General features: G+C 42.6%; 1 protein-coding gene across 6 annotated transcripts in view; it reads left to right on the forward strand.

Moving 5' to 3' along the window:
* The window catches only part of LOC106581265 (RNA-binding protein Musashi homolog 2), a 443,530-nt gene that overhangs the window by 398,430 nt on the left and 32,054 nt on the right, over window positions 1–13,046 (forward strand). For 3 of the 6 annotated variants that reach the window (XM_045703896.2, XM_045703899.2, XM_045703902.2), the window contains exon 11: window positions 4,481–4,600. In XM_045703896.2, the coding sequence (XP_045559852.1) occupies window positions 4,481–4,600 (120 nt within the window). The remainder of the gene's footprint in view (window positions 1–4,480; window positions 4,601–13,046) is intronic. The other 3 variants (XM_045703898.2, XM_045703901.2, XM_045703903.2) reach the window with 1 other exon arrangement.

Here is a 13,046-nt window from a genome sequence, read left to right on the forward strand (position 1 = left end):
ACCTGCAGAAACTACCAGCTAAATATATAGAAACCTGTAGAAACTACCAGCTAAATATATAGACACCTGCAGAAACTACCAGCTAAATATATAGAAACCTGTAGAAACTACCAGCTAAATATATAGAAACCTGTAGAAACTACCAGCTAAATAAATATAAACCTGCAGAAACTACCAGCTAAATATATAGAAACCTGCAGAAACTACCAGCTAAATATATAGAAACCTGCAGAAACTACCAGCTAAATATATAGAAACCTGCAGAAACTACCAGCTAAATATATAGAAACCTGCAGAAACTACCAGCTAAATATATAGAAACCTGCAGAAACTACCAGCTAAATAAATATAAACCTGTAGAAACTACTAGCTAAATATATAGAAACCTGCAGAAACTACCAGCTAAATATATAGAAACCTGTAGAAACTACCAGCTAAATATATAGAAACCTGCAGAAACTACGAGCTAAATATATAGAAACCTGTAGAAACTACCAGCTAAATATATAGAAACCTGCAGAAACTACCAGCTAAATATATAGAAACCTGTAGAAACTACCAGCTAAATATATAGAAACCTGCATAAACTACTAGCTAAATATATAGAAACCTGCAGAAACTACTAGCTAAATATATAGAAACCTGCAGAAACTACCAGCTAAATATATAGAAACCTGTAGAAACTACCAGCTAAATATATAGAAACCTGCAGAAACTACCAGCTAATTATATAGAAACCTGTAGAAACTACCAGCTAAATATATAGAAACCTGCAGAAACTACCAGCTAAATATATAGAAACCTGCAGAAACTACCAGCTAAATATATAGAAACCTGCAGAAACTACCAGCTAAATATATAGAAACCTGTAGAAACTACCAGCTAAATATATAGACACCTGCAGAAACTACCAGCTAAATATATAGAAACCTGTAGAAACTACCAGCTAAATATATAGAAACCTGTAGAAACTACCAGCTAAATAAATAGAAACCTGCAGAAACTACCAGCTAAATATATAGAAACCTGCAGAAACTACCAGCTAAATATATAGAAACCTGCAGAAACTACCAGCTTAATATATAGAAACCTGCAGAAACTACCAGCTAATTATATAGAAACCTGTAGAAACTACCAGCTAAATATATAGAAACCTGTAGAAACTACCAGCTAAATATATAGAAACCTGTAGAAACTACCAGCTAAATATATAGAAACCTGCAGAAACTACGAGCTAAATATTGGCTTTATCTCTCCAGTAATAACGGAGCCATGAAATTGATTTAATGTCGCTGAGGTTCTCCTGGGCGGCGTCTCCGCAGTCTGTGAATACAAAACAATGAACCTCCACAGCTGCCCTAAGATCTATTAATTAACCCAGCTAATCCCCAACACCTTATCTCTCTCAACAACTTTGCCCATCGAACGCCAACTTTGGAACACAGAGGCTACAGGGTGCCGAGTCGCAACGTTGGCAGTGAAGGAGAAACAAAGATTTTTTGTCTCGTGAAATATTTGGCATTTGTTGTGAAATGTTTGGCTTGATGTCTGAGGAAATTGGAGGGCAGATAGCAAATCATTTGTATGCCTTTGAGAATCCAAGCTCAATATGAACACAGTGTGAAAAGCATACTTGTCCAATCCTACCCAACTGTGCTGCCACAGGAAGAAAGAAAGAAGAGCTATATTTCTGTTCATTATGACCTTATCTACCAGCCAGTCTCTCTCTCTCTCTCTCTCTCTCTCTCGGCATGGTCCTCCTCCACATTGACCTCCAGGCCCTTACACATGGAATGTCCCTGTAGTAGGGGAACCACCTCATCCTGGACACCACAGTGTTCCTCTTAACCCCCAGCACCCCTCAACACAGCCCCTCAGAGCACAGCATTCAGGCCCACTTACCTCCACCTGCTCTCTGTTTTCTCTTCTCCCTGGCTAGCACCTCGTTTCCACTCATTGCTTTCGTCTTCTTCTCTCTGCCCTTTCTCCTGGTGGCCATTTGTGGACGGGTCTAATGAGTGGGCCTGCCTCAAGTCAAGGGCACCACATCGCTCAATAACTTCCTCCCGCGGACAGCTCACTGTCCGATCATATGCGCACTGGCGTCTCCCCTCTCAATATTACACGTCAACTCAGGCCTTTGTTCAGACTTAATCTTGTCCTAAATTCCAATTTGTTGATTATATATTAGCACCACATCAGAGGTTATGAAGTCCCCTAATAGAACAGGATGGGGACTGGCTTTGTTTAATAAGAGAGAAGAGAAAGAAGCGGAGAGAGAGTGAATTACATGGCATCCCTCCTATCTGATGGCAACTATCTGCCAATGTCACTGCTCCATTGTGTCTGGGCCCTTTATCATGAATAGCCCTCTGCAGCCAAAGATGTTTTAATTAGTGAGAGAGATGGTCTGTAATTATATTTATATCATAATAACTAACCACTGACTGACTGAGTCCTCGTCGCTGGGTCTTTCATTGTCTCCCTCTATAATGATGATATTTAATTATGATGTTTGAACACTGTAGACCAAGTCAAAGTCACAGACCCTCGACCGGCGAGTACACACACTCTGGAGCTGGTCCGTGTTCGCTTGCTCTGTGCTCTCTCTCTCTCTCTCTCTCTCTCTCTCTCTCTCTCTCTCTCTCACACACTCACTCTTTCTCTCTCTCTCTCTCTCTCTCTCTCTCACACACTCACTCTTTCTCTCTCTCTCTCTCTCACACACACTCACTCTTTCTCTCTCTCTCTCTCTTTCTCACACACTCACTCTCTCTCTGTCTCACTCTTTCTCACACACTCACTCTTTCTCTGTCTCTCTCTCTCTCTCTCTCTCTCTCTCACTCACTCTTTCTCTCTCTCTCTCACTCACTCACTCACTCACCCACTCTCTCTCGGTCTCACTATTTCTCTCTCTCGGTCTCACTATTTCTCTCTCTCTCTCTCTCTCTCTCTCTCTCTCTCGGTCTCACTATCTCTCTCTCTCTCTCTCTCTCTCTCTCTCTCTCTCTCTCTCTCTCTCTCTCTCTCCTCTCTCACTCTCTCACTCTCTCACTCTCTCACTCACTCACTCACTCACTCACTCACTCACTCACTCACTCACTCACTCACTCACTCACTCGCACACACACACACAGACACAGCAGCTCTCAGCCATGTTCATGCTCAACTTTCCCAAAAACCCTTTACCAATCCCTTTATTATCAAAGGCTACAACTATTTCTGACAAAGCGAACCACTTTACTGGTTACCGTTGCTTATCAAAGCCTAAACAGTAGCTGAATAGTTGGCCAACTGCAACTCCCTCTTCTTTGTGTGAATATGTTGAAAGAATAGGTAACCACAAAGATGTACATTAAAAGGCTATTGTCCACAGTCTACCTATTGACTGGCCTATGCATTGTTTAACTGAGTGCATACTGCATGTAAGGATCTTTGTAGAATGCTGTGGAGACGTCTTCTTTGTTGTATTCGTTGGCAAGTTAGATAATTGACAGGGAAGGAGATAATGAAGAGCAGAAAAATACTTGTGTGCTTTCAAGCCACAGACAATTGAGCCTCATTGTATTATGAATATTGGGAACAATGCTGTAACACTTTAAAGCAAGGAACATTTAAATATGCACACTCTCCTCTCCTCTATCTAGAATCTCCTCAACCTGTGTCCTCCTGTCCCAGCCAACCTCCACCCAAAGGGCGCTCAGAACCAAGCGATGAATCTCAGATGCCCAGACCCATAATAATGCCAAGTTTACCCAGAGTCACCTTTCTTCCACAAATCATCCCTCCATCCCCCTGTTCCTCCCTCGTTCCCCAGGCCCAGTGGTCCGCCGGGGCTGCAACAGCCGTTCACGCTGCCTGGAGACCAAATTATCCCTCTGATTGGTTGAGTTCCAAGGCATAAACCTCGCCGGCTGACAACTGCGGCTGATTCGCTCTCCCGACTTTACGGCTTTCTCTTTCCCTCCCTCCTACCTTCCTCTGCACAGAGCGCACGGAGCCAGCGAGATAAATGACTTAAGTGGACTACAAAGTGTGCGAGCGTGTTCCAAATGTCCATATCGGTCTTCATGGTGCATGATGTTGGTTATGTTTCCAAGTTAACCCTTTATTTCCTGTTCTTGAGGATCTGGAAGACTGGTCCCAAAACCTGATACAGCTTGCCAACTAGAAGATTCCCTCACTCGTCTTTTCCTCATGTTAGAAAGCAATGTTACTTGCTAATCCAAAACTAATCCCAGTTACTGGGCATATAGAGAGATACACACGCTAACACACACTCACAGTCACTCTCTCTCACACGAGCCAACCCCCAACCCATACACGCAGATAAAAACAGTCACTCTCTCTCACACAACCCTACTCCCCGTACACACACAGTCACACACACACTCAATCTCTTTCACACAATCCGACCCCTCCACACACACACTCTCTCTCTCCCACACACACTGATGCCTTGTCCCCCTCTGTCCCCCAGGCTTCCCAGCGACGGCTTATGGACCGGTGGCAGCAGCGGCAGTGGCGGCAGTGCGTGGCTCAGGTAGGGGGGCCCGTGGAAGAGGTGGCTACATGGCATACCAGCAGAACGCAGGGGCAGGTAAACGCTCTGTCGGTATTCTGTGTGGCTACTGCTGCGCTCCATGCTCTGTTCTCACTGGCCGCCGATAACTCCTCTCTCACCTGCTGCATACACACACACACACACACACACACACACACACACACACACACACACACACACACACACACACACACACACACACACACACGCTTCATAGACAAGAGAGGATAGAAGGACGGTGCTAAACTCCCCTTCTCTCCTCACTTGCCTCTGCACTGGCTAGAATAGACAGAGGATGAGGATAGGACCAGGGTAGCAGTCTTTAGTTGCCTTGTTACAGAGCTACTATACCTGCCAGCTCTGTGTTTGATAGGTAGGAATACTACCTACTGTAATGTACCTCCACAGTACAATATGTGACTGCAAATCCAGGGAGCAGGATGTTGATTTCTCATGTGTTGGTCATATCACTCATACACCTCTATCAGAGAAGGCTCCTAACTTGAAATCAGCATGTGCATTTGAAACTTTTGTGCAAATGTCCTATTGATATCGATGAGTTTACTCAAATGTCTTAGTTCCACACGAATCTCAAGTTGGGATACAGCTCGCTTATAGGAATAAGACCATCCAGTCTCTGAATAACCAAGCCAGCATCATGAGAGTCCAGATTCTTTGTAGTGCCACGCTCTACCAACTTGTAGCTCAGTTGGTAGAGCATGGCGCTTGTAACGCCAGGGTAGTGGGTTCAATTCCTGCGACCACCCATATATAAAATGGATGCATACGTGACTGTAAGTCGCTTTGGATAAAAGGTTCCGCTTGAATTGGTTCACTTGTTGACGTTTTTTATTCCCTGGCCGTTGATTGGCTAGTACGATAGCTTAATCAATCACACTGATTTTGTCCACAGACACAGAAATATAAAGGTAAATAAACACTGGAGAAAAACAAGCGGTGGGGCTGGAATTGACAGATGGCATTTTGGCTGCGAGGGAAAATGATCGGGCACTCTAATTGGCTGTCAGAAAGCCTGGCCCCTTACAGTTAGGCTTGGAGGTTCAGCCTAACACACACCACACACACACACACACACACACACACACACACACACACACACACACACACACACACACACACACACACACACACACACACACACACACACAAACTCACTGTTCACACACACACACACACACACACACACACACACACACACACACACACACACACACACACACACACACACATGTACCTGATATGAGAAATCAAAGCAGAGACCTCACTTTGATGCCTTATGACCGAGGTGGGTATGGGGGATGAGGACCGGGGCAAGTATAAAGGCTATGGTTAGACTAGACTGGGTTAATCCAAGTTAGTGCAGGGCTGGCCTTGGCAAAACAGCTGAGCTGAGCTTGGCGAGGCAGAGAGCCAGTAACAGAGCTAGCCCTTGGCTACAGTACAGTATGTTGCTCCAGCTCTTCCACTGACTGTCTCCTGGATGATTCTGTCACTCTATCATGCTCACGGAGAACCAGAAGGGAAGACCAGGGACCAACAGGGCCCACAGGGCTGACATTTAGACTTGACCTTTCCCTGCAACTTCATCTAGTACTTACTACCAAGAGACATGAGTTTACCCACTCCCCTCTGCATAGATATTGTCTGAAGTGATTGAGCAGATGGAATTTTTATATAGACTTGTAGCTGGGTAGCTTAGCCACCATGCTAACTCATTTTTATGTGATGCTAAAGGATGGCTCTCACAGTAATAATGACATACTAATGGCTGAGCCCTCCTGAAATTGGCTCAGGTTCTGTATTGTTCTGTGTTGTCATAGTTACTGTAACTCACTCATTATCAAGAACAAGACAGTCATGTGTTTGAATTTTTTGAAGTGATTCAGCAGATGTTTGCATGTGTAGGTCCTTGAAGCACATCTGTTCCATTCAACTGGTTCTGTTCACAGAGCACCCGTAGGTTACAAAGGACCCTGTATGGGATCCTGTTAGGCTGTTGTTATGACAGATTATTTATTTATACAAAAGATAATTTGACCTAATCTGAAACATAAGCTATCACAATATTGAATACTTAACTATAGACATGGGTTTTGAATTGCAATTGAAAAAAGGAGAGGGTGACAAGGCAGTGAAACCTGAGGAAGATGTTAACACATTACCCATCAAACACACGCGTGCCAGTACAGGATACCCCCTCTTAGCCCCCCAGGGGTCCCCCAGGCCTACCCAGCCTCCTCCTGACGTGCCCTAGGGCATCATGGTCTAGATTAAATATTATTTCATCTGATAGAGGGAGCAGTGCTATAGGGGTGTAGGGATGTTGGACCTGCTAATTAGTTGGATCTGCTGCTAGAAAACAATAGTGTTTAAGACTAGAAATACACATTTGATCCACCCGCAATCCTCAGATCTATGATGCCGTTCTTTATCTAGATTAAGGTTTCATGATATTATTTTCCCCTTTCACCAATAAATCTCTCAAAGCAAAGTCAGGAACAATTTCATGTCAGATTCTTCTGTTTTGAAGTTATTAAACCGGAGCAGAATGTTCTTATAGATGATCACACTCTTCTAATAGAACATGGCCTGCTTCAAAGTTGTCTAGTGCAGAAGACCAGCAGTGTAGATCAAACTCAAACCAAAGGTGCTGTTGGTAGACAGTGGAAATGTCTGTGAGAGACATAGTGAAGGAAACACGCACGCACGCACGCACGCACGCACGCACGCACGCACACACACACACACACACACACACACAGTGAAGAAGAAACCAATTCAAAACCCTTTGTGCTTAGAGGTACACAGGTAAAAGGACATACAGAGAGATGGGAGTTTGTGATTGGTGGTGAATGTGACCAGTTGTTTCTGTCTCTGACTTGGTTGGGCCTTGCAGAGAGCCTATGGTCCTGACTGGGACACTCCTTCTCTGCTCACCTCACACACTCCTCTGGGTGTACTCTGCCTGCCTGCCAGAAGGTTTGTTCACACCCTACTACCCCCTCACTCCTCCTGACTATGTCCTCTTCTCCCTCCATCCTTCCCTCTCCGTTCTGAACTAGCTTCTCTCATCTCTTCTTCCTCTTTGCATATTCTGTCTGCTCTCACTCTCTTTCTTTCTTTCTTTCTTTCTTTCTTTCTTTCTTTCTTTCTTTCTTTCTTTCTTTCTTTCTTTCTTTTTCTTTCTTTCTTTCTTTCTTTCTTTCTCTCTCATTCTTTCTTTCTCTCTCTCTCTCTCTCTCTCTCTCTCTCCCTTCCATCCTGTCTTTATTAGATGTAGAGTGTTTTTATGTACAAAGATACAACCGTTCTGTCACGTATGTCTGTTCCTCCTGTTGTACCTGATCCCTGTACTGTGTATCAGTCTGACTTTAGTGCATGCCACCTGTAGTGGTCATGGTAGTGGTGGACGTAGTCATAGATACTAGCTACTAGGGATGCACGATATATCGGTGAACATATCGTAATCGGCCGATATTAGCTAAAAATGGCAACATCGGTATCGGCCAGATGTCTAGTTTAACGCCGATGTTAAAAACTGTCAAAGCTAATGTGCATACCTACAGTTGAAGTCGGAAGTTTACATACAGTTGAAGTCGGAAGTTTACATACACTTAGGTTTGAGTCATTGAAACTCGTTTTTCAACCACTCCACAAATTTCTTGTTAACAAACTATATTTTCGGCAAGTTGGTTAGGACATCTACTTTGTGCATGACACAAGTAATTTTTCCAACAATTGTTTACAGACAGATTATTTCACTTAGAATTCACTGTATCACAATTCCAGTGGGTCAGAAGTTTACATACACTAAGTTGACTGTACCTTTAAACAGCTTGTAAAATTCCAGAAAATTATGTCATGGCTTTAGAAGCTTCTGATAAATAAATAAATCATTCTCTCTACTATTATTCTGACATTTCACATTCTTAAATTAAATTGGTAATCCTAACTGACCTAAGACAGGACATTTTTACTAGTATTAAATGTCAGGAATTGTGAAAAACTAAGTTTAAATGTATTTGGCTAAGGTGTATGTAAACTTCCGACTTCAACTGTACACCTTAGCCAAATACATTTAAACTCAGTTTTTCACAATTCCAGACATTTAATACTAGTAAAAATTCCCTGTCTTAGGTCAGTTAGGATCACCAATGTCAGAATAATAGTAGAGAGAATGATTTATTTCAGCTTTTATTTCTTTCGTCACATTCCCAGTGGGTCAGAATTTTACATACACTCAATTAGTATTTAGTAGCATTGCCTTTAAATTGTTTAACTTGGGTCAAATGTTTCGGGTAGCCTTCCACAAGCTTCCCACAATAAGTTGGGTGAATTTTGGCCCATTCCTCCTGACAGAGCTGGTGTAACTGAGTCAGGTTTGTAGGCCTCCTTGCTCGCACACGCTTTTTCAGTTCGGCACACACATTTTCTATGGGATTGAGGTCAGGGTTTTGTGATGGCCACTCCAATACCTTGACTTTGTTGTCCTTAAGCCAATTTGCCACAACTTTGGAAGTACATCGAGGGAAAAAAATATTTGATCCCCTGCTGATTTTGTACGTTTGCCGACTGACAAAGAAATGATCAGTCTATAATTTTAATGGTAGGTTTATTTGAACAGTGAGAGACAGAATAACAACAAAAAAATCCAGAAAAACTTATGTCATAAATGACTTAGTACTTGGTGGCAAAACCCTTGTTGGCAATCACAGAGGTCAGATGTTTCTTGTAGTTGGCCACCAGGTTTGCACACATCTCAGGAGGGATTTTGTCCCACTCCTCTTTGCAGATCTTCTCCAAGTCATTAAGGTTTCGAGGCTGACATTTGGCAACTCGAACCTTCAGCTCCCTCTACAGATTTTCTATGCGATTAAGATCTGGAGACTGGCTAGGCCACTCCAGGACCTGAATGTGCTTCTTCTTGAGCCACTCCTTTGTTGCCTTAGCCGTGTGTTTTGGGTCATTGTCATGCTGGAATACCCATCCACGACCCATTTTCAATGCCCTGGCTGAGGGAAGGAGGTTCTCACCCAAGATTTGACGGTACATGGCCCCGTCCATCGTCCCTGTGATGCGGTGAAGTTGTCCTGTCCCCTTAGCAGAAAAACACCCCCACAGCATAATGTTTCCACCTCCATGTTTGACGGTGGGGATGGTGTTCTTGGTGTCATAGGCAGCATTCCTCCTCCTCCAAACACAGCGAGTTGAGTTGATGCCAAAGAGCTCCATTTTGGTCTCATCTGACCTCAACACTTTCACCCAGCTGTCCTCTGAATCATTCAGATGTTCATTGGCAAGCTTCAGACGGGCTTGTATATGTGCTTTCTTGAGCAGGGGGACCTTGCGGGCGCTGCAGGATTTCAGTCCTTCACGGCGTAGTGTGTTACCAATTGTTTTCTTGGTGACTATGGTTCCAGCTGCCTTGAGATCATTGACAAGATCCTCCCGTGTTGGTCTGGGATGATTCCTCACCGTTCTCATGATCATTGCAACTCCACGAGGTGAGATCTTGCATGGAGCCCCAGGCCGAGGGAGATTGACAGTTCTTTTGTGTTTCTTCCATTTGCGAATAATCGCACCAACTGTATTCACCTTCTCACCAAGCTGCTTGGCGATGGTCTTGTAGCCCATTCCAGCCTTGTGTAGGTCTAAAGTCTTGTCCCTGACATCCTTGGAGAGCTCTTTGGTCTTGGCCATGGTGGAGAGTTTGGAATCTGATTGATTGATTGCTTCTGTGTACAGGTGTCTTTTATACAGGTAACAAGCTGAGATTAGGAGCACTCCCTTTAACCTCTTGGGGCTAGGTGGGAGGCTAGCGTGCCACCCGTGGTGCACTCCATCAACAGCAGGTGCATTTCAAGAGCGGCAAATTTGAATCCAAATAAATGTCAAAATTCAAATTTTTCAAAAATACAACTATGTTACACCATTTGAAAGATAAACATCTCCTTAATCTAACCACGTTTTACGATTTCAAAAAGGTTTTACGGCGAAAGCATAAATTTAGAGTATGTTAGGACAGTACATTTACAAGAGTTGTGTGTAATGTTTTGTCAAGTCAAAGACAGGGTCACCAAAACCATAAAACCAGCTAAAATGATGCACTAACCTTTTACAATCTCCATCAGATGACACTCCTAGGACATTATGTTAGACAATGCATGCATTTTTAGTTCTATCAAGTTCATATTTATATCCAAAAACAGCGTTTTACTATGGCATTGATGTTGAGGAAATCGTTTCCCTCCAATAACCGGCAGTCAAGTCAGCGTAACAAATTAAATAATTAAAATTAGAAAACATTGGTAAAATATTATATTGTCATTTAAAGAATTATAGATTTACATCTCTTGAACGCAATCAACTTGCCAGATTTAAAAATAACCTTACTGGGAAATCACACTTTGCAATAATCTGAGCACTGCGCCCAGAAAAATACGCGTTGCGATACAGACTAGACGTCATGTTGGGGAGATCTAAAATCGAAAATACTATGTAAATAATCCATTACCTTTGATTCTCTTCATCAGATGTCACTTCCAGGTATCACAGGTCCATAACGAATGTAGTTTTGTTCAAAAAAGCTCATCATTTATGTCCAAAAATCTCCGTCTCGTTAGCACATGATGTAAGCCAGCCGGACTTCTCGTCATGAACGAGGGGAAAAAATATATTTCCGTTCGTTCAAACATGTCAAACGTTGTATAGCATAAATCATTAGGGCCTTTTTTAACCAGAACATGAATAATATTCAAGGTGGACGAATGCATACTCTTTTATAACGTATTGGAACGAGGGTACCCAACATGAACTCGCGCGCAAGGTGTCTAATGGGCCATCATCGTTCCATGGCTCTTGTTCGGTCAGATCTCCCTCCAGAAGACTCAAAACACTTTGTAAAGGCTGGTGACATCTAGTGGAAGCAATAGGAAGTGCCAAAATATTCCTAAACCCCTGTGTTTTTCAATGGGATAGGTTTAAAGTCAATACAACACATCAGGTATCCACTTCCTGTCAGAAAATGTCTCAGGGTTTTGCCTGCCAAATGAGTTCTGTTATACTCACAGACACCATTCAAACAGTTTTGGAAACTTTAGAGTGTTTTCTATCCATATATAATAAGTATATGCATATTCTAGTTACTGGGTAGGATTAGTAACCAGATTAAATCGGGTACATTTTTTTTATCCAGACGTGCAAATGCTGCCCCCTAGACCCAACAGGTTAAGAGTGTGCTCCTAATCTCAGCTCGTTACCTGTTTTCAAGACACCTGGGATCCAGAAATCTTTCTGATTGAGAGGGGGTCAAATACTTATTTCAAATACTTATTTCCCTCATTATCTTCTGGTTTAAATGGTGTATTTTACCTCGCGTCCAGTCTCATTCCAAACGTCGTAAATTGTTGTATCTGCACGAACCCAGTCTTTACGAAGAGTCATCCATACATCAATTGTCTTAAAATCATTTATTTACTAAACTAAGTAATTCACAAAGTATACAAACAGTAATTATCATCACAAAGAATTGGTAGAGTAATGTGCCCTAGTGGGCTAACACAGGCATGGCTGGTGTCTTGTTAACAAAGGGTCATAAACTGTTCAGCTGAGGAGGTACACAGAGTTCATTAATATTAACAATTGACAATTGAATGCTCACTCATTCGGGAACAATTGCAATCAATATATATTTACGCTCAGTGTGTCGTCGGGATCCTTGTTGGAGCGTCGTTCTGTTTGAGAGTTTTCTCTCTCTCTCTCTCTCTCTCTCTCTCGGTTAGAATGGATCTTTCAAAGCGAAATTCATTAATGTCGTCATAGAATGGATGTTTTGTTGGTCTTCGCGTTCAATGATATAATTTACTTAGCTGCAGACTAATAATTAATATCAAAGACTTGTTCTTATTCTGTCGGTATCAATAGTCTAAATGTTAACCACGTGGTATAGTTCACTTTCAGTAGAGTACTTGGATGGTCAAACCTATTGGCTAACTCGCAATGGAGTGGAGGCCGGGTCTGAAGAAAGTAGATCAGGCTATGGTTTTATAGTGAACATGTCACATGACACCTGGTCCTGTCTGTGTCCCTGGGGGCGTGCCGATGACTGAGTTAAGCTTGGTACAGAAATATAATTCTATCACATTAGCATCAGTACATAGCATCTCAATGTATTACAAATAGCTTTATCCTTATTAATACATTCTATACAACCATGTGGATTCAAGTCTCAAGGCTGAGGCTATTATATAAACCGTTTTATAGTAATATGGCTATATTGTCTCTTCTGAGTATCACAAAATTGTACCAAGCGGACCAGTTCGTAGCTGGATTCTTCACCAATCTTCCATACCTTCTCCAGAACACAAATGTCGCTTGGCTCCCCAATTCTGTGAGTTGGAAGAATTTCCTGTGTCTCTCTATGGGCCATGTGGCCAGAGACTCTCCTGGAATTTTACCACTC

The sequence above is a fragment of the Salmo salar genome, chromosome 20 (genome assembly GCF_965601325.2).
Source record: "Salmo salar chromosome 20, fSalSal1, whole genome shotgun sequence".
NCBI classification, from domain to species: Eukaryota; Metazoa; Chordata; class Actinopteri; order Salmoniformes; family Salmonidae; genus Salmo; species Salmo salar.